The sequence below is a fragment of the Pseudophryne corroboree genome, chromosome 6 (genome assembly GCF_028390025.1).
Source record: "Pseudophryne corroboree isolate aPseCor3 chromosome 6, aPseCor3.hap2, whole genome shotgun sequence".
NCBI classification, from domain to species: Eukaryota; Metazoa; Chordata; class Amphibia; order Anura; family Myobatrachidae; genus Pseudophryne; species Pseudophryne corroboree.
In genome coordinates this window covers 588,087,064-588,106,795 of record NC_086449.1, presented here as the reverse complement: position 1 = coordinate 588,106,795, position 19,732 = coordinate 588,087,064, and the positions used below count along the sequence as shown (strand labels likewise).

General features: G+C 45.1%; 1 protein-coding gene across 4 annotated transcripts in view; it reads right to left on the bottom strand.

Annotated features, from left to right (window-relative positions):
• Positions 1-10,260: 10,260 nt before the first annotated feature.
• LOC134933032 (PDZ and LIM domain protein 7-like) overlaps positions 10,261-19,732 on the bottom strand; it is a 102,483-nt gene continuing 93,011 nt past the window's right edge. For all 4 annotated transcript variants that reach the window (XM_063927973.1, XM_063927970.1, XM_063927971.1 and 1 more), the window contains exons 8-11: positions 19,058-19,238; positions 12,829-12,949; positions 12,620-12,735; positions 10,261-12,180 (exon numbers count right to left, since the gene is read on the bottom strand). In XM_063927973.1, the coding sequence (XP_063784043.1) occupies positions 12,094-12,180; positions 12,620-12,735; positions 12,829-12,949; positions 19,058-19,238 (505 nt within the window). In that variant the 3' untranslated portion in view covers positions 10,261-12,093. The remainder of the gene's footprint in view (positions 12,181-12,619; positions 12,736-12,828; positions 12,950-19,057; positions 19,239-19,732) is intronic.

The following is a 19,732-nucleotide window of genomic DNA, read 5'->3' as shown; positions in this document are numbered from 1 at the left end:
CTGTACCCAGGGATCCAGGCCGGACAACACCCAGACGTGCCTGAAACGTCTGAGTCTCGCACCCACCAGCCCGTCCTCCAGGCTGTGCGGTCCACCGTCATGCTGAGGATTTTGAGGAACCAGAAGCAGGTTTCTGGTCCTGGGAGCCTGCGGGTGCAGGCTTTTTGGATTTTGCACGACCACCTCTAAAGAAAGTGGTAGGAGGCTTGGACTTTTTTGCCTCAGCGGTCCTAAAGAACTGCGACACAGCTGAAGAAAATGGTTTCTTCATAGATGGTGTAGCAGAGTGAAGGAAAGGTGACTTACCCGTGGTTGCCGTGAAAATCCACGCATCCAATGCTTCCCCAAAAAGAGCCTGACCTGTGTAGGGTAGGTTCTCCACACTGCTCCTGGATTCCGCGTCTGCAGACTATTGGCGTAGCCAGAGTCCCCTGCGAGCTGAGACCGACATGGAAGATATCCGTGCACCCAGGTCCTTCATGGATTCCACCATGAACCCTGCAGAATCCAGTATGTTACGTAGAAACAATTCAATGTCACTTCTATCCATTGTATCCAACTCCTCTAGTAATGTGCCTGACCACTTTACTATGGCTTTAAAAATCCATGCACAGGCAATAGTGGGCCTTAACGCCACTCCTGAAGCAGTGTATATGGATTTGAGCGTAGTGTCAATCTTACGATCAGCCGGTTCTTTTAACGCGGTAGATCCAGGAACAGGTAAAACCGCCTTTTTAGACAGTCTGGAGACAGATGCGTCAACTATGGGTGGGTTTTCCAATTTTTTCCTATTCTCCTCAGGGAAGGGAAAAGCAACCAGAACCCTTTTTGGGATCTGAAATTTTTCTTCAGGTTTTCCCAGGATTTTTTAAATATAGCGTTTAATTCTTTTGATGCAGGGAAGGTTAGCGAGGCTTTCTTATCGTCAGTGAAGTAAGCCTCCTCAACCTGCTCAGGTGGCATGTCATTAATGTTTAACACATCTCTAATGGCCTCAATCATGAGCTGTATCCCCTTTGCAAGGGATGCCACCCCCCTTCAGCACGTCCTCATCACCGTCTGCTGTATCAGAGTCGGCATCCGTGTCATTTTGCATAATCTGGGCAAGTGCACGTTTCTGTGGGAACATACTAGGGGATTTTGCAGGAATAGGAACAGAACCTAACCAAACTGCCATAGAGTTCTTTAACACCTGAATTTCAGTCTCAGTATGAGCTACCCTGGTAGAGATCTGAGAGATCATCCCCTTAATAGAGGACAACCACTCAGGCTCATTAATTGGGATCTGAGACAAAACATTAAATTCCTGTGTACATGGAATGGATTCCTCCTGAGAGGAAACATCCTCTGCAACATATGACACAGAGTCTGTAGACATGGCTATGTGAGACAACAAACACCCACACACAGGGAAATGTCAGACACAGTTTCCCCCCCAAGTATGCCACAGAGAGACACAGAGATTGGAACCAACCCACACACAGCGCTTACTGTTGCCAGCAGCCTCCCTGTGCCTAGCTAACTCTTAGAAAAATAATAAAACTAAAGAAGCTCTAGGAGCTCCCCTAGCTGTGACCGGCTCCTCCGGGTACATTTTCTAAACTGAGTCTGGTAGGAGGGGCATAGAGGGAGGAGCCAGCCCACACTCTCAAACTCTTAAAATGCCAGTGGCTCCTAGTGGACCAGTCTATACCCCATTGTACTAATGTGGACTCCAGTATCCTCTAGGATGTAAGAGAAAGTAAGTAGACTTCTCACACATACATTTTTTGCATTAATAGAGTCCAGTCCTTGGAGACAGAATATGAATGATCTAGGTGTCATCTTAGCAGCTCCTACTGATGAACTGCTGCCACTATAGCTTTGACTACTAAGAACTTTCAGAAGGAAAATGTAGATCCATAAACATAATGCACAGTCACTCTGTATCCAGTAGTCCGTATATTGTGAGATTAGACCCCCATGTTTCTCTCGCCAGTGGCTAAGGCAAACACAAGATTTCCATAGGGGGCTTGTTTCCAATTACTTGATATCCCAACAAAGCAAATTATATGGGAGGCGGAGGAATGGGAAACACCCATCAACTGCTCATCCGTGTATCAATGTGACATGTGATGTGAAGGTCCCATCTTATTGGTCATGTGCCATAGCCATACAGTTAGCAGCGGTTTTGCTATACACCCTATATTTTTACACCGTTACCAATACAAGGATTAAGGAAGTCTTTGCCAATATCATGTTTTTATCTGTTCGTAAATACAAATGAACCAATTATTGAATTCATCAATGCTATCGGTTGGATTATAAACAATTGGTTCATATATTATAAATTGCTAAACTCCTACTGTAAGTGTATTGATGTCAATGTGGTCATTACTCCAATGTATGGACCAGAGTCTTAAAACTGCAAAAATTCCACTTGTGTAAGGTAAATGTTTACCTCCTCCATTTGCACATTCACCCACTTCTCAGGCAGCCAATCGTTTCTCTGTTTTGTTCAGCTTGTCCCCCCAGTGGTTGCGCTGTACCTGCTAATTGAGCCGAGTCTACACAGAGTACTGCTTGCTGTTTGATCTCAGTGGAAGAAATGCACAAGCATGCTGAAGAAGTCTGATTGAGTTGGTTGGTGGGTTCATCTGGGCATCTGGAGATCCCCCATAAGTGCGTGTGTAAGTACTTTCTCTTCCCTCAGACTCCTGTCTGCAGCTTTTTCACCCTCATATGTCCTTGCTGATTTTAAGTAGGGTTTATGTCTCTGGAAGATATGAGGATTGTTCAGCGCTGCAGTGTTTTACAGTTTCATATAAGTAAACCATTGTGATGATACTGCTCTCTTCTCTATTTCACATCTTTCACTTCTCTTCATAGGTAAACGTTCCCAACGTAAGAACAAATCTTTTACTATGAAAGGAAAAAGTATACCTATTCTTAATATACGCCTTTGCATGTTAATGTTGTGTATAATTAATATATGTGGGTGATTGGCTTCTTGTAGCGTATCAGTTTCTTTTTGCTAAAAGTTGTTTGAACACAATGAAATGCGTTTGTGAAAGCTGCTGCTCGTGTATACTCCCTGGACCTACAGTAATTGGAGATTTGAGGACCTGGACCAAGTCCCCGCCATTGAATCTTTTGGACCTTTGCCAGAGGGTAATCCCCGAATCGTGGAAACTTCATCACACCACTCAATCAAGGGACTGCAAAATTGCGGATTGCTGAACCGCTTAAAGGGAGGTACACACGGAGCGATAATCTAAGCAATCTGACTAGATTGCTTAGATTTTCAGCAAGATCGCTCCGTGTGTAGCCCTAACAGCGATAGCGATGCGCAGCCCAGCGCATCGCTATCGCTGGTGCTAGATTGGCCTGCCGTGCAGGCCAATCTAGCGGGTCTCTCACTTCACCCGCTGGGTGAAGTGAGCGCCCCCTCCCGTCTCCCCCCGCACGCTCAGCACAGATCACGCTGTGCTGAGCGGCGGGAGAGATGTGTGCTGAGCGATTCGCTCAGCACACATCTCTCCCGCCACGGCCCATCTATATGGGCCTTAACACCTTGGATACGTCTGTGGTATCTATGCACGTTTGGCTATATTTTGGGTCCATATGAGACTGGAAAAGTGGACTATTAATCAGGAACAAGTCTCTACAATCATCCTGATCCACACAAAGATTTGGTTGGGAGCAACACAACCATTTTTTACCAATTTTTTCTTGTCATTTTTTCTTGCAGTTTTATATATAATTTTATTTTTGTTTTTAACAAATGCCATATTGAATTTTACTCTGAGCTATTAAATATGTGTATTGCAATAACCTATTCATCTCATTTGTGACTTTTAAAGCGCTACATGTTTTATTGTATGTTTGACAAACAGGATCACTTTATTCTATATTTTATAGTTATGATATACAGCTTGCACTGGTATATTTAATAGTAATTGTACTAAATAGATATATTAGTGGAGAGAAAGTTCTGGAAACAGCTCAGGTTTAGCTGTAGTATTACTTCGGGGTCACTGTCTGGTGGGCAAAACATGGCCTGTATTCATGGTATGGTTAGGGGCAGTACGAATGGTGTAATGGTTAGCATTACTGCCTCACAGCACTGAGATCATGGGTTCCATTCCCACCATGGCTCTACCTGTGCGGAGTTTGTATATTCTCCCCGTACTTGCGTAGGTTTCCTCCGGGTACTCCGGTTTCCTCCCCCAATCCAGAAATATACTGGTAGGTCAATTGGATCTCAACAAAAATTAACCCTAGTATGAATGTGTGCGCATGTACATGTGGTAGGGAATATAGATTGTAAGCTTCACTGGGGCAGGGACTGATGTGAATGGCCAAATATTCTCTGTAAAGCGCTGCGGAATATGTGTGCGCTATATAAATAACTGGTAGTAATAATAATAAGATTTTAAACCTATTGGTAAATCTTTTTCTCGTTGTCCGTAGAGGATGCTGGGGACTCCGTAAGGACCATGGGGATAGACGGGCTCCGCAGGAGACATGGGCACTTTAAGAAAGACTTTAGGATTTGGGTGTGCACTGGCTCCTCCCTCTATGCCCCTCCTCTAGACCTCAGTTAGAGAAACTGTGCCCAGAGGAGACGGACAGTACAAGGAAAGGATTTTTGTTAAACCAAGGGCAAGATTCATACCAGCCACACCAATCACACCGTATAACTTGTGATAAACTAACCAGTTAACAGTATGAAATTCAACATAGCTTCAGTCGGAAACTGAAAGCAACCATAACATAACCCTTATGTAAGCAAAACTATATACAAGTCTTGCAGAAGTAGTCCGCACTTGGGACGGGCGCCCAGCATCCTCTACGGACTACGAGAAAAAGATTTACCGGTAGGTTTAAAATCGTATTCTCTCTTACGTCCTAGAGGATGCTGGGGACTCCGTAAGGACCATGGGGATTATACCAAAGCTCCCAAACGGGCGGGAGAGTGCGGATGACTCTGCAGCACCGATTGAGCAAACAGGAGGTCCTCCTCAGCCAGGGTATCAAATTTGTAGAATTTCGCAAACGTGTTCGTCCCTGACCAAGTAGCCGCTCGGCACAGCTGTAGTGCCGAGACCCCTCGGGCAGCCGCCCAAGAAGAGCCCACTTTCCTAGTGGAATGGGCCTTGACTGATTTAGGTAACGGCAATCTAGCCGTCGTATGCGCCTGCTGAATCGTGGTACAGATCCAGCGAGCAATAGTCGGCCTTGACGCAGGAGCGCCAACCTTGTTGGCTGCATACAGAATAAACAGCGCTTCAGTTTTCCTGACTTTGTCCGTCCTGGCCACGTAAATTTTCAAAGCCCTGACTACATCCAGATACTCGGAATCCTCCAAGTCTCGTGTAGCCACCGGCACCACAATAGGTTGGTTCATATGAAAGGATGACACCACCTTAGGCAAGAATTGAGGACGGGTCCGCAATTCCGCCCTATCCATATGGAAAACTAGATAGGGGCTTTTGTGAGACAAAGCCGCCAATTCTGATACTCGCCTAGCCGAAGCTAAGGCCAACAACATGACCACCTTCCAAGTGAGATATTTTAACTCTACTGTCTGAAGTGGTTCAAACCAGTGCGACTTAAGGAAACTCAAAACCACGTTAAGGTCCCAAGGCGCCACCGGAGGTACAAAAGGAGGCTGAATATGAAGCACTCCCTTTACAAAAGTTTGTATTTCTGGAAGTGAAGCCAATTCTTTTTGAAAGAAAATGGACAATGCCGAAATCTGAACCTTAATGGAGCCTAATTTTAGGCCCAAATTCACTCCAGTTTGTAGAAAGTGAAGGAAACGGCCCAGATGGAATTCTTCCGTAGGAGCATTCCTGGCCTCACAACAAGCAACATATTTACGCCATATACGGTGATAATGTTTAGCTGTCACATCCTTCCTAGCCTTTATCAGAGTAGGAATGACCGCATCCTGAATTACCTTTTCCACTAGGATCCGGCGTTCACCCGCCATGCCGTCAAACGCAGCCACTGTAAGTCTTGGAACAGACAGGGCCCCTGTTACAACAGGTCCTGTCTTAGAGGAAGAGGCCACGGATCTTCTGTGAGCATCTCCTGCAATTCCGGGTACCAGGCCCTTCGTGGCCAATCTGGAACAATGAGAATTGTCCGAACTCCTCCTTTTCTTATTATTCTCAACACCTTTGGGATGAGAGGAAGAGGAGGAAAAACATATACCGAGTGGAAAACCCACGGTGTCACTAGTGCGTCCACCGCTACCGCCTGAGGGTCTCTTGACCTGGCGCAATACCTTTGCAGTTTTTTGTTTAGGCGGGACGCCATCATGTCTATCTGGGGTAGGCCCCACTGGCTTGCACTCTGTGTGAAGACTTCCAGATGACGTCCCCACTCTCCCGGATGCAGGTCGTGCCTGCTGAGTAAGTCTGCTTCCCAGTTGTCCACTCCCGGAATGAACACTGCTGATAGGGCGCTTACATGGTTTTCCGCCCAGCGTAGAATCTTTGTGGCTTCCGCCATTGCCACTCTGCTCTTTGTGCCGCCCTGGCGGTTTACATGAGCTACTGCGGTGATGTTGTCTGACTGGATCAGAACTGGTAAGTCGCGAAGTAAAGTCTCTGCTTGACGAAGGGCGTTGAATATGGCCCTTAGCTCCAGGACGTTGATGTGAAGACAAGTCTCCTGACTTGACCAAAGACCCTGGAAGTTCCTTCCTTGTGTGACTGCACCCCAACCTCGGAGGCTCGCGTCCGTGGTCACCAGGACCCAGTCCTGAATGCCAAATCTGCGGCCCTCTAGAAGGTGAGCACTCTGTAGTCACCACAGGAGAGACACCCTGGCCCTGGGGGACAGGGTGATCAACCGATGCATTTGTAGATGCGACCCGGACCATTTGTCCAGTAGGTCCCATTGGAAGGTCCGTGCATGGAACCTGCCGAATGGAATGGCCTCGTAAGATGCCACCATCTTTCCCAGGACTCGCGTGCAGTGATGCACTGACACCTGTTTTGGTTTCAACAGGTTCCTGACCAAAGTCACGAGTTCTTGAGCCTTTTCTAATCGGCAGATACACCCTTTTCTGGTCCGTATCCAGAATCATGCCCAAGAAGGGTAGACGAGTCGTAGGAACCAGCTGCGACTTCGGGATATTGAGAATCCAGCCGTGTTGCTGTAACACCTTCAGTGAAAGTGACACGCTGTTCAGTAATTGTTCTCTTGATCTCGCTTTTATGAGGAGATCGTCCAAGTACGGGATAATTGTGACACCTTGCTTGCGCAGGAGCACCATCATTTCCGCCATTACCTTGGTGAAAATTCTCGGGGCCGTGGAAAGCCCAAACGGCAACGTCTGAAATTGGTAATGACAATCCTGTACCGCAAATCTCAGGTACGCCTGATGAGGTGGATATATGGGAACATGAAGGTATGCATCCTTTATGTCTAGAGATACCAAAAAATCTCCCCCTTCCAGGCTGGCGATGACCGCCCTGAGCGATTCCATCTTGAATTTGAACCTTTTCAAGTATAGGTTCAGGGATTTTAAATTTAAAATGGGTCTGACCGAACCGTCCGGTTTCGGGACCACAAACAGGGTTGAGTAATATCCCTTGCCCTGCTGAAGCGGGGGAACCTTGACCACCACCTGTTGAAGATACAATTTGTCGATTGCATTTAACACTATCTCCCGTTCTTGAGGAGACGTTGGCAGAGCCGATTTGAAAAACCGGCGAGGAGGCACCTCTTCGAATTCCAGTTTGTAACCTAGGGAAACAATTTCTATGGCCCAGGGATCCACCTGTGAGTGGGCCCAGATGTGGCTGAAAAGTCGAAGACGTGCCCCCACTGAGGCGGACTCCCTTAGTGGAGCCCCAGCGTCATGCGGTGGATTTTGCAGAGGCCGGGGAGGACTTCTGTTCCTGGGAACTAGCTGTGTTGTGCAGCTTTTTCCCTCTGCCCTTACCTCTGGCAAGAAAGGACGATCCACGGCCTTTCTTGTTTCTATTTGATCGAAAGGACTGCATTTGATAATGCGGTGCTTTTTTAGGTTGTGAGGGAATATAAGGTAAAAAATTAGATTTGCCTGCCGTAGCAGTGGAGACCAGGTCCGTGAGACCTTCCTCAAACAATTCCTCACCCTTGTAAGGTAAAACCTCCATATGCCTTTTTGAGTCGGCATCACCTGTCCATTGTCGGGTCCAAAGGACTCTTCTAGCCGAGATCGACATAGCGTTGATTCTCGAACCCAATAGCCCAATGTCTCTTTGTGTATCTCTCATATATAAGACAGCATCTTTTATATGTCCTAGGGTCAATAGGATGGTATCCTTATCCAGGGTATCAATTTCCGCTGATAAGGTATCTGTCCATGCTGCTACAGCACTACACACCCATGCCGACGCAATAGCCGGTCTGAGTAAGGTACCTGAATGTGTATAAATGGACTTCAGGGTAACCTCCTGCTTGCGATCAGCAGGATCCCTGAGGGTAGCCGTATCTTGGGAAGGCAGCGCTACCTTTTTGGATAAGCGTGTCAAAGCTTTGTCCACCCTAGGGGATGATTCCCACCGTATCCTGTCCGTTGGCGGGAAAGGATACGCCATAAGAATCCTTTTGGGAATCTGCAGTTTCTTGTCTGGAGATTCCCAAGCTTTTTCACATAACTCGTTCAGCTCATGTGAGGGGGGAAAATTTATCTCAGTTTTCTTTCCCTTATACATGTGTACCCGCGTGTCAGGGACAGGGGGTTCCTCTGTGATATGCAAAACATCTTTGATTGTAATAATCATATATCGAATATATTTAGCCACCTTTGGCTGTAATTTTGCATCATCATATTCGACACTGGAGTCAAAATCCGTGTCGGTATCCGTGTCAACTATTTGGGATAGTGGGCGCTTTTGGGACCTCGAAGGTTCCTGCGACATAGGTACAGGCATGGGTTGACTCCCTGACTGTTCCCTAGCTTCAGCTTTATCCAATCTTTTGTGCAATTAATTTACATTGGCACTTAAAACATTCCACATATCCATCCAGTCAGGTGTCGGCGCCGTCGACGGCGACACCACATTCATTTGCTCCTCCTCCCTCGAAAAGCCTTCTACCTCAGACATGTCGACACACGTACCGACACACCACACACTCAGGGAACCCTCTTATCTGAGGACAGTTCCCCCACAAGGCCCTTAGGAGAGACAGAGAGAGAGTATGCCAGCACACACCCAGCGCTATAATAACCCAGGACAAAAACACAATATTTATGTTTACCCAGATAGCGCTTTTATCTCAATTCGCCAATTATGTGCCCCCCTCTACTTTAAAACCCTCTTGTCACCGTGATCTAAGCAGGGGAGAGTCCGGGGAGCTTCCTCTCAGCGGTGCTGTGGAGAAAAAATGGCGCTGGTGAGTGCTGAGGGAGAAGCCCCGCCCCCTTGGCGGCGGGCTTCTGTCCCGCTCTAAAACACAAAACTCTGGCAGGGGCTCGTAGGTATATACAGTGGCCGGCTGTATATACCCATCTTTTGCCAGGAGAGGTTTATTTGCTGCCCAGGGTGCCCCCACCCCCTGCACCCTTACAGTGACACAGTATGTGAGGTGAATGGGAGCAATGGCGCACAGCTGCAGTGCTGTGCGTTACCTCAGTGAAGAACATTGAAGTGTTCTGCCGCCTCTGATGTCTTCTAACTTCTCATACTCACGTGGCTTCTACCTTCAGCTCTGTGAGGAGGACGGCGGCGCGGCTCCGGGACGGACGGCGAGGATGAGACCTGCGTACCTATCCCTCTGGAGCTAATGGTGTCCAGTAGCCTAAGAAGCAGAGCCTTTCAACTCACAGAAGTAGGTCTGCTTCTCTCCCTTCAGTCCCTCGATGCAGGGAGTCTGTTGCCAGCAGGCTCCCTGAAAATAAAAAACCTAACAAAATACTTTCTGTCAGAAACTCAGGAGAGCCTCTGAAAAGCACCCAGTCTCCTCTGGGCACAGTAATCAACTGAGGTCTGGAGGAGGGGCATAGAGGGAAGAGCCAGTGCACACCCAAATCCTAAAGTCTTTCTTAAAGTGCCCATGTCTCCTGCGGAGCCCGTCTATCCCCAGCATCCTCTAGGACGTAAGAGAAAATAATGGTGTTCTAGTATTTCCTCATTTACTGAAAGTTGGATTTGGTATCGCCTGGTCAGGACATAGACACAGCAACGTGCCCCACTCATTCAGCAAAACAGAACACTGCTGCACAGAAGCATTTTAAAATGAATAGGCTCCAACAATCAGAAGATTACACAAGGATATCTTCGCCCATCAATGAAGAAGCATTTATTAATGTGCATTACATTAAAGCAGAGTGAAAGAAGTGAGATCTTGGAGATAAAAGTAAGCGATTCACAGCACATCATTCAGGTGAAACTTTGCATCATCATTACAATGATGTAAACATTCCTATTGTAGCACAGGCACACAGGTGAGTACAGAGTGTGCAGTTCAGTAGCTACCACTGGAGAATACCTCACTGAAATGGATTTATCAGAAGAAACATTTATACTGTTTCTTCAGTGTTATATGTAGGGATGCACCAAGTGCACAGGGTCCTTCCAATGATGATGATGCTGGAAGCAAATGGAATTGAATATATAAATTAAACAGGAAGGCCAAATAACTATCTGTAATTTTAGCTCCCTGAAGTATGCACTAAGGTCACAGAAAATCTGATAGCTGTATCCCAAGGACTGGCCTAACGCTAATCCTTTTCATTCACATAGTCATTCTGAATCCATTTTACAAGCAGTGCAGCAAGGGTTCACTGACTGCATTTGTTCTGCTTGTAAAGTATACAAATTTGTAGGGATAATGGAGTCTTACAATTACCGTGCCTAGACAGCTTACACTGTAACACAGAATAAAGGTCGCAGCACTGGGACTGCTTCTAGTGTACATAACAGTGTGGATGGGGCATGCATAGTTATCACTGGAATCCGTTATACCTAGGTTGCCAAGGTCTTACCACATAGTAGACATGCGGCGTGACTGCCCTGACTGCACTGCTTTCAAAGCTGATGCAAACCCACTGTGTGAGCAAGTGCGGTACATCCATACTAATAGCATCTACTGTCAAATTAGGAGATATCTAACTGTGGAACCATAAGGCCTCTAGGTGTGCTAAACCATCCTGAGGTGTTACTCTACACAGTTACCTCATTCTACCGCATGGACTCTTCTATCTTCCCTATGCTAACTGCTTTTCTGCCTGGCATCATGAAAATGTAACAGGAGTCCTCCGTATATAATGTACACACATTATATATCTATATACAAAAAAGTCAAATTAAAATAGTACTTTGTGTACATATATTGTAAACTGGACCTATGTAAACGTCCCCCTCTATAGGATCGCCTTCAGTATCAATTTGTCTACCTCATAACTTGTAAACTATGATCTCCACTAAGTATGTAAACGTTCCAACTCTCAGTCATGTCCCCTTCTGGCTTATGCCTTGGTTACCTGCCTCAGCTGAGGTACTCTATGGAGTGTAAATATGAGCTATGTCTTATAATAGAAGCACTGACTGACGTCTCTTTCTTCAAAATACTGAATTAAAACGAAAAGCAACAAAAAAAAAAATACAAAAATAACCCAGACTAAAAGTATAAACGGCAAATACGCCGGGTTCAAGTGACGGTGTTGTCCTCTGCTTCAAAGTGTCCGTGCTCATGGCAACCAGTTTTTTTTTTGCTACATTTATTTTTTATGACAAGTTATCTAGACTAGAACTATTTTCAGCTACATGGAGCTTTCCTATAACTTTGTTCTTTTGTTCTCTAATTCCAAAATATAACATATCAGAAACACAACAGTTTGTAGGATTAAGCCTCATCTACTGAATAACTGATTAGCACCTAAAGTTATAATTAAGTCACATTTCAGGTGGAAGCTGAACTGTAATGAAATACAATATCCCCCCATCCCCGGGGCACTTTTGAACACATAGCTGAATTATGTAGCAGGCCACCAATAAGATGAATGACAATGAGGCTCTTCTGTTCGGTTGCTCCATGCAGGCTGCAGGCAGCTGTGGTGTGGATGAGGTGTGCAGGTTTGTGAGGCTGTGCAGGCGGGGAGGCTGCTCAGACGTTGGAGAAGGCATGGGTCTTGCAGAGAGGCTTATCTTTTTTGGAGTAAAACGTCTTGCCTTCCAGATTAGTCTGGCAGATCTAAAGGAAGCATGGGAGAGAGTCAGTTTGTACATCCATGTACTAATTATTTACCTCACAGGGGCCCAGACTTATCAAGCCTTGAAGAGTGATAAATTGCACGGTGATAAAGTACCAACCAATCAGCTCCTAACTGTCATTTTTCAAACACAGTCTGTAACATGACAGTTAGGAACTGGTTGGTTGGTACTTTATCACCACACAATTTATCACTCTCCAAGGCTCGATAAATCTGGGCCAAGTAGGGGACAAAAGCAACAAGACACAGAAACAACTGTAGCAACTGAAGCTTGGTATGGCACTCTAGTGTTCTTTATCTAATATATATGGGCTATTGACCAACTGAAATTACGAATATTTTACACTTTAAGCAACTCAATAATTGCCCTGAATATAGCAAAACAAAGTTCCTGCGGTATAAGAGTAAAGCTGCACTGACCGCACACACAAAGCAGGTGTCATGCCAGCTGAATCCCAGAGCTTCTAAGAAACGATCACCAGCATCAATTTTAAAATCGCAACCACGGCACTTGGTACCAAACATCTTCTCATAATCTGTGATAGAAAACAGCCAAAGGACCATGAATATTACCTAGTCTCTGTAATATGAAGTAAAGTGCTCATGGGAGCATTCTTTGCACTTCTTACCTTTTTCACAGTACGGCTGCCCCTCTTCCATGTAAAAGGCACGGTTACGAATGGGTGTCTTACAGAAAGCACAGGTAAAACACTGAACGTGCCATGTCATCTTCAAAGCGTGCATTATCTCCTGGGAAAAGGACAAAAAGTCAGCGCACAGTAGGACATATTGCACAAAGAATAACATGCAGGAGCACATGTCAAAGTACAATTATTATCATTATTATCCTTTATTTATATGGCGCCACAAGGGTTCCACGGTGCCCGATTACAATAAGTGAAAAGGGAAATCACTGAAACAACCAGTATATACTGCTACCAACAGATACCACTTGCATACAGCAATCAGTCACAGAAGCAACACACACACACACTGGGGTAATAAAAAGTAGTTTCTAAAAGTCTTATTTTTAAATTGACTTGTTTTTCAATTTATCTTTTCTATTTATCTTCAAGCTATATGCACATTCAGTCATCTAGAAACACTATGGGGTATATGCAATTGCGGTCGAATTGCCGCAAAAAAGTCGAAAAACGGGGCATTTTCGACAAAAAAAAAAACTGTCGAATTGGATTCGACAATGCAATACAGTACTTTTCGTCAAAATACCTGCCGTTTCAGATTCGACTTTTTTCAAATCGACATTTTCAAAATTCGACATGTCTGCAATGGTCAAAATGCGGCTTTTTGACAAAAGTATATCCAATTGAAGAATGTAGATTCGACAACAGTGCTTTTCGACAGTAATTTCGTCAATTTCATTCCGCCTCACTTTGCTGGCGGAATCTAATAAAAAAAATTTTAAACATGTTTTTTTGTGTGTTTTTTTTTATTGCTAATAGCATATCTATTTATATTAGAAGGGATTATGTACTTGGTTTGTTTATTAGGAGACACAAGTATTATTTATATATTTTTTTTAAAGAATATATATTTTTTTAAACAGACTAAAATAATATGGAGAGATCAGGGCATGGTCTTCAGTGGGAAGGGGTGGGAATGGGTTAAAATCAAGAAAAAAAAATGCGTGGGGTCCCCCCTCCTAAGCATAACCAGCCTCGGGCTCTTTGAGCCGGTCCTGGTTGTAAAAATACGGGGGGGGGGGGGGGGGGGGAATGACAGGGGATCCCCCGTATTTTCACAACCAGCACCGGCTCTGCGCCCGGTCCTGGTGCCAAAAATACGGGGGACAAAAAGCGTAGGGGTCCCCCATATTTTTAACACCAGCACCGGGCTCCACTAGTCATAGAGATAATGCCACAGCCGGGGGACACTTTTATATCGGTCCCTGCGGCCCTGGCATTAAATCACTAACTAGTCACCCCTGGCCGGGTTACCCTGGAGGAGTGGGGACCCCTCCTCCAGCCACCCAAGGGCCAGGGGTGAAGCCCGAGGCTGTTCCCCCCATCCATGGGCTGCGGATGGGAGGCTGATAGCCAAGTGACACAAAGAAAGAATATTGTTTTTTGTAGCAGAACTACAAGTCCCAGCAAGCCTCCCCCGCAAGCTGGTACTTGGAGAATCACAAGTACCAGCATGCGGGGGGGGGGGGGGGGGGGGGAACGGGCCCGCTGGTACCTGTAGTTCTACTACAAAAAAAATACCCAAATAAAAACAGTACACAGACACCGTGAAAGTAAAACTTTATTACATACATGCAGACACACACATACTTACCTATGTTGACACGAGGTTCGGTCCACTTCTCCAAGTAGAATCCACGGTGTACCCGAAAATAAAATTATACTCACCAAAATCCAGTGTAGATCGGTCCTCTTCTGAGCTTGTAATCCACGTACTTGCCAACAAAACAAACCGCATTACCCGGACCTTTCCCCGAATGCAGGGAATGCATGACTCCTGTCACAGAGGGTCCCTTCAGCCAATCAGGGAGCGCCACGTCGTGGCACTCTCCTGATTGGCTGTGCGCGTCTGAGCTGTCAGACGGCACATCGCACAGCCGCTCCATTATCTTCAATGGTGGGAACTTTGCGGTCAGCGGTGAGGTCACTCGCGGTCAGCCGTCATGGCACTCCCTGATTGGCTGAAGGGACCTCTGTGACAGGAGTCACAGGGGGTCCCGGCATTCGGGGAAAGGGGTCCCATGTGTAAACATGGGACCCCTTTCAGTGCGTGGTCCGGGTAAATGCGGTTTGTTTTTTTGCCAAGTACGTGGATTACAAAACAGAAGAGGACCGATCTACACTGGATTTTGGTGAGCATAATTTTATTTTCAAGTACACCGTGGATTCTACTTGGAGAAGTGGACCGAACCTCGTGTCAACATAGGTAAGTATGTGTGTGTCGGCATGTATGTAATAACGTTTTACTTTCACGGTGTCTGTGTACTGTTTTTATTTGGGTAATTTTTTTGTAGTAGAACTACAGGTACCAGCGGGCCCGTTTCCCCCCCGCATGCTGGTACTTGTGGTTCTCCAAGTACCAACTTGCGGGGGAGGCTTGCTGGGACTTGTAGTTCTGCTACAAAAAACAATACTCTTTATTTTGTCACTTGGCTATCAGCCCCCAATCCGCAGCCCTTGGATGGGGGGGGACAGCCTCAGGCTTCACCCCTGGCCCTTGGGTGGCTGGAGGGGGGGGGGGGGGCGGGACACCTTGATTTAAGGGGTCCCCACTCCTCCAGGGTAACCCGGCCAGGGGTGACTAGTTAGTGATTTAATGCCACGGCCGCAGGGACTGATATAAAAGTGTGCCCCGGCTGTGGCATTATCTCTCCGACTAGTGGAGCCCGGTGCTGGTGTTAAAAAAACGGGGGACCCTATGCTTTTTGTCCCCCGTACTTTTTGCACCAGGACCGGACGCAGAGCCCGGTGCTGGTTGTGAAAATACGGGGGATCCCCTGTCAATTTTCCCCCCGTATTTTTACAACCAGGACCGGCTCAAAGAGCCCGAGGCTGGTTATGCTTAGGAGGGGGGACCCCACGCAATTTTTTTCTGTTTTTTTTTTAAATAATTTTTGTGCCGTCCAAAAAGTCGGATCCAGGACGCACATATCCGTCAATTGGCCCGTTTTTCGACAGCGGGACTGTCGAATCCGTTTTTTATTGAATATATCGAATTTGGGTCCAGGCGGGAGGGTATGTGACTGTCGAATTTAAAAACGGTCGAATTCCAGCCGGGATTCGACCGCAATTGCATATACCCCATATATATATATGCACATATTATATATGAATCTCAGCTGCAATGAAGTTTCTAATAAAATGTACAGAATACCTCCCATTATAAAGCTGGTCTGTGTGTCAGAGTGTGTCAGAGTAGTAAGTGTGGTTTGTTAAAGTAGGTCAATAAGCTTGTACAATAATTTTAGATACTGATTCCATAGATATATGGGTCGATACTAGTGTTACAAAGTAGGGTCCGTACCCTGTTTAGCAAGAACAATTATCTGAGCTGTATTACATTTAGGAGGAACTGGGTGAAAAGAGGGCATTAAGATATAGTGTAACATGGGGGACATAATCTATTACCACTCAGCACTAAGGTAATATAAAATAATATCCATCTATGGCCTTAGGGGGTTATTCAGGGTTGTTAGCAAACCAAAAATGTTAACAATTGGGCACAACCATGTGCACTGCAGGTGGGGCAGATGTAACACGTGCAGAGAGAGTTAAGTGGGGTACACACCTAGAGATGTGTGCTGAGCAATCTATCACAGACCGCTCAGTACACATCTCTCCCCTGCTCAGCACTCCCACGATGTGTGCTGAGCGAGGAGGATGGGACGGGGGGGCCGCTCATTTCACACAGCACTGAAGTGAGCGACCTGCTAGATTGAGCCTGCATGCAGGCTCAATCTAGCATTGCTGGGGCATACACATGAGAGATCCGTGCTTAATTTCTAAGCAATCAAGTCAGATTGCTTAGATTTTAAGCACGGATCTCTCCCTGTGTACCCCTCTTTAGATTTGGGTGGGGTGTGTTGAAACGGAGATCTAAATTGCAGTGTAAAAATAAAGCAGCCAGTATTTACCCTGCACAGAAACAAAATAACCCACCCAAATCTAACTCTCTCTGCACATGTTACATCTTCCGCACCTGCAGTGCACGTGGTTTTGCATAATTGCTAACTTTTTTGGTTTGCTAACAACTCTGAATAACCCCCTAAGGCCATAGATGGATATTATTTTAAATAAAAAATGTAGATATCTTCTTTGAATTTGGAAAAAGCCATCCTACTTTTAATTACAAGCGTAGGAAAGTATAACGCAGCTATACATTTTGATTCCATTGTATGTTTATGTCTACATTTTCTGAAGTTGAGATCCATGGAAACGCTAACACATCACTTAGCAGGGATATATCAGACACTGAAAAGTGATGGACAGTTGAAAATTGCCACATTTATCGGCCAGACTAAAGCCATAGCAATAATTGGATTACTCATAGATAAAAAAAATAGTTAAGGACCAATGTGATGCTTTCTTTTCACCATAAATAAGCTTATCCCTAACCCAACTGAGTTTCACATTGGTCATGCTATTAGATTCTATTATTGCAAATATCTAAAATCAGCCAATCATGTGGCAGCAAATCAATGCATGTAGACATGATCAAGAGGTCAGTTGTTGTTCAGACCAAACACCATTATGGGAAGAAATGTAATTTAAGTGAATGACCATGGTATGATTGTTGGTACATCTCAAACTGCTGAAAATCCCTTGTTAATGACAGGAGAATTCCAAGCCTGGTTCAAGCATCCTTTGCGTTACAATAATTGTGTGCAGAAGAGCATTTTTGAATGCACAGCACATTGAATATTGAAGACAATGGGCTACAGCAGCAGAAGAGCACACCAGCTCCAATTCCTGTCACCTAGGAACAGAAAACTGTGGCTACAGCAGACCCAGGCTCACCCAATCTGGACAGCTGAAGATTGAAAAAAAATTATCTACAGATGTGTCCTAATACATCATTACTGCACTCCCCTCTTGGAGTGCCAGGCCCCCGTGATAATCTGCTAGTGCCAGGCATCTTTTTTTATCAAAAATGTGCCTTAGTTGCAATGCGATGTAGCTAGGATGTACCTGGAGATTTGCTGTAATTTAATATGCACTTGTGTATATGTGTGTGTAAATGAGTCTTTGAATCTGCATATGAAGTGCTACAATGTAGCAGCCGCAGTGTGTTTCCAACACAAGTTCCGTTGTGCTCAGTCACACACAATGTACAAGTGTTGCATATGAAATTAATCAGCACCGTCCTAGTCACATCACGTTGTAACTACAACGCATTTTCGGCAAATAAAAGACGTCCGGCAATAGCAGAGTTGCACGAGACCTGACAGCTCACTCGCGCCAGGCATTTCATGCTGCGTGGTGCATTGATGTTAGATATATGAGGACACATCTGTAGTTTAACAAATCTCTATTTCAGACATGCAGATGCTAGCGTCAGAATTTGGTGTAACTGACATGAATGCATGGATCCATCCTGCCTTGCGTCAATGGTTCAGACTGTTGGTGTAAAGCTGTGGGGAATGTTTTCTTGGCACACATTAGGTTCCTTAAGATTAAATGAGCATTGTTTAAATGTCACAGTCTACATGGAGTATTGTTTCCAACCACGTGCATTCTTATGACTATGATTCTTATGACTATGACAACAGTCTACTCATCTTCCATGGCTACTTCCAGCAGCGTAATGCACCATGTCAAACAGGACAAGTCATTTCAAGCTGGTTGAACAAAAGGACGATAAGTTTTGTGTACACAAGTGGTGGCCGCAATCACCAAGCCCGTAGAGTACCTTCGGGATGTGGTAGAACAAGAAACAAAATGTGCAGCCGACAAACTTGCATCAACTGCGTGATGCTGTCATGTAGCCATGGAAGAGAATCTCAAGCCTATTCTAGGACAGAGTTCTACAAAGATGCATCCAAGTTGTTATTGAGCATAATTTCATATTTTGAAAATAATATTATATATGGCATATGGCTTAAATGGAGTAAAAAAAGAGTGATTATAGCACTAAATACAAGGGCACCCTTAGTAATATATTTCTACCCTTATCTTGTTATTTTTAGTGTGTGATAACAGTATTTTTGATGCCTGTGTGTCAAAGCATTTATATAAACAGATACAAGAGGCCACATAAGGGAGGCCCTGGTAAAGGAAAGTTTAGCTCCTATTGTTCCAGCCCTTGGCTCTGAAGAGCACAGCATGGAACAATACATATCTATGCAGAATGGATTTAGGAACAGCTTACACTTACCCCTGTAATCTTCTTTTTACACTTTGCGCAGTTGGGGGCAAACCGGACATCATAGCAGAGTGGGCAGAATATGGAGCCCTTCTCCTCAAAGAACCCTCCTTCCTCCAGCACTTTGCGACACTGTGAACAAGTAAACTCCTCGGGGTGATAGTAACGCCCCAGTGCCAGCAGGTACCGCCCTCTGTTGAAACACAATGCCACACAGCACATAAACCATAGTTATGCTTAATAATGGACAGATTACCAAATAGGTAGAGTAGAGTAGGCACCGACCTATGGGCCCCCGTGCCTTTTAGGAGCCCCGTGACAATGGATCAAAATAATATTGATTTGATCTTGAAAGAAAATGAAAATCAAGTTTCTTAAATTGTTTCCAAGTGATAGAAAAAATTAATCTACTCTAAGAAACGAAAACTTGACATTAAAGACTCTATAGAGACAATACTGTATTAATGTAACAATTACATAAACCATAGACATCAGATTCACATTACAGTTTCCAGATCATAGACTGTTGGTTGATAAAATAAAAAATGTATTAGGAGATAATTTGCGAGCGGGACCCCCAAGATTTCGGCCTCCACAGGGTTTAATCCGCCACTGACAGACAGTAATACATTAATGGGGCAATAGCGGTTTCAGTAATGAATTGAAAAAAAATGGTGTCCCCCTGGA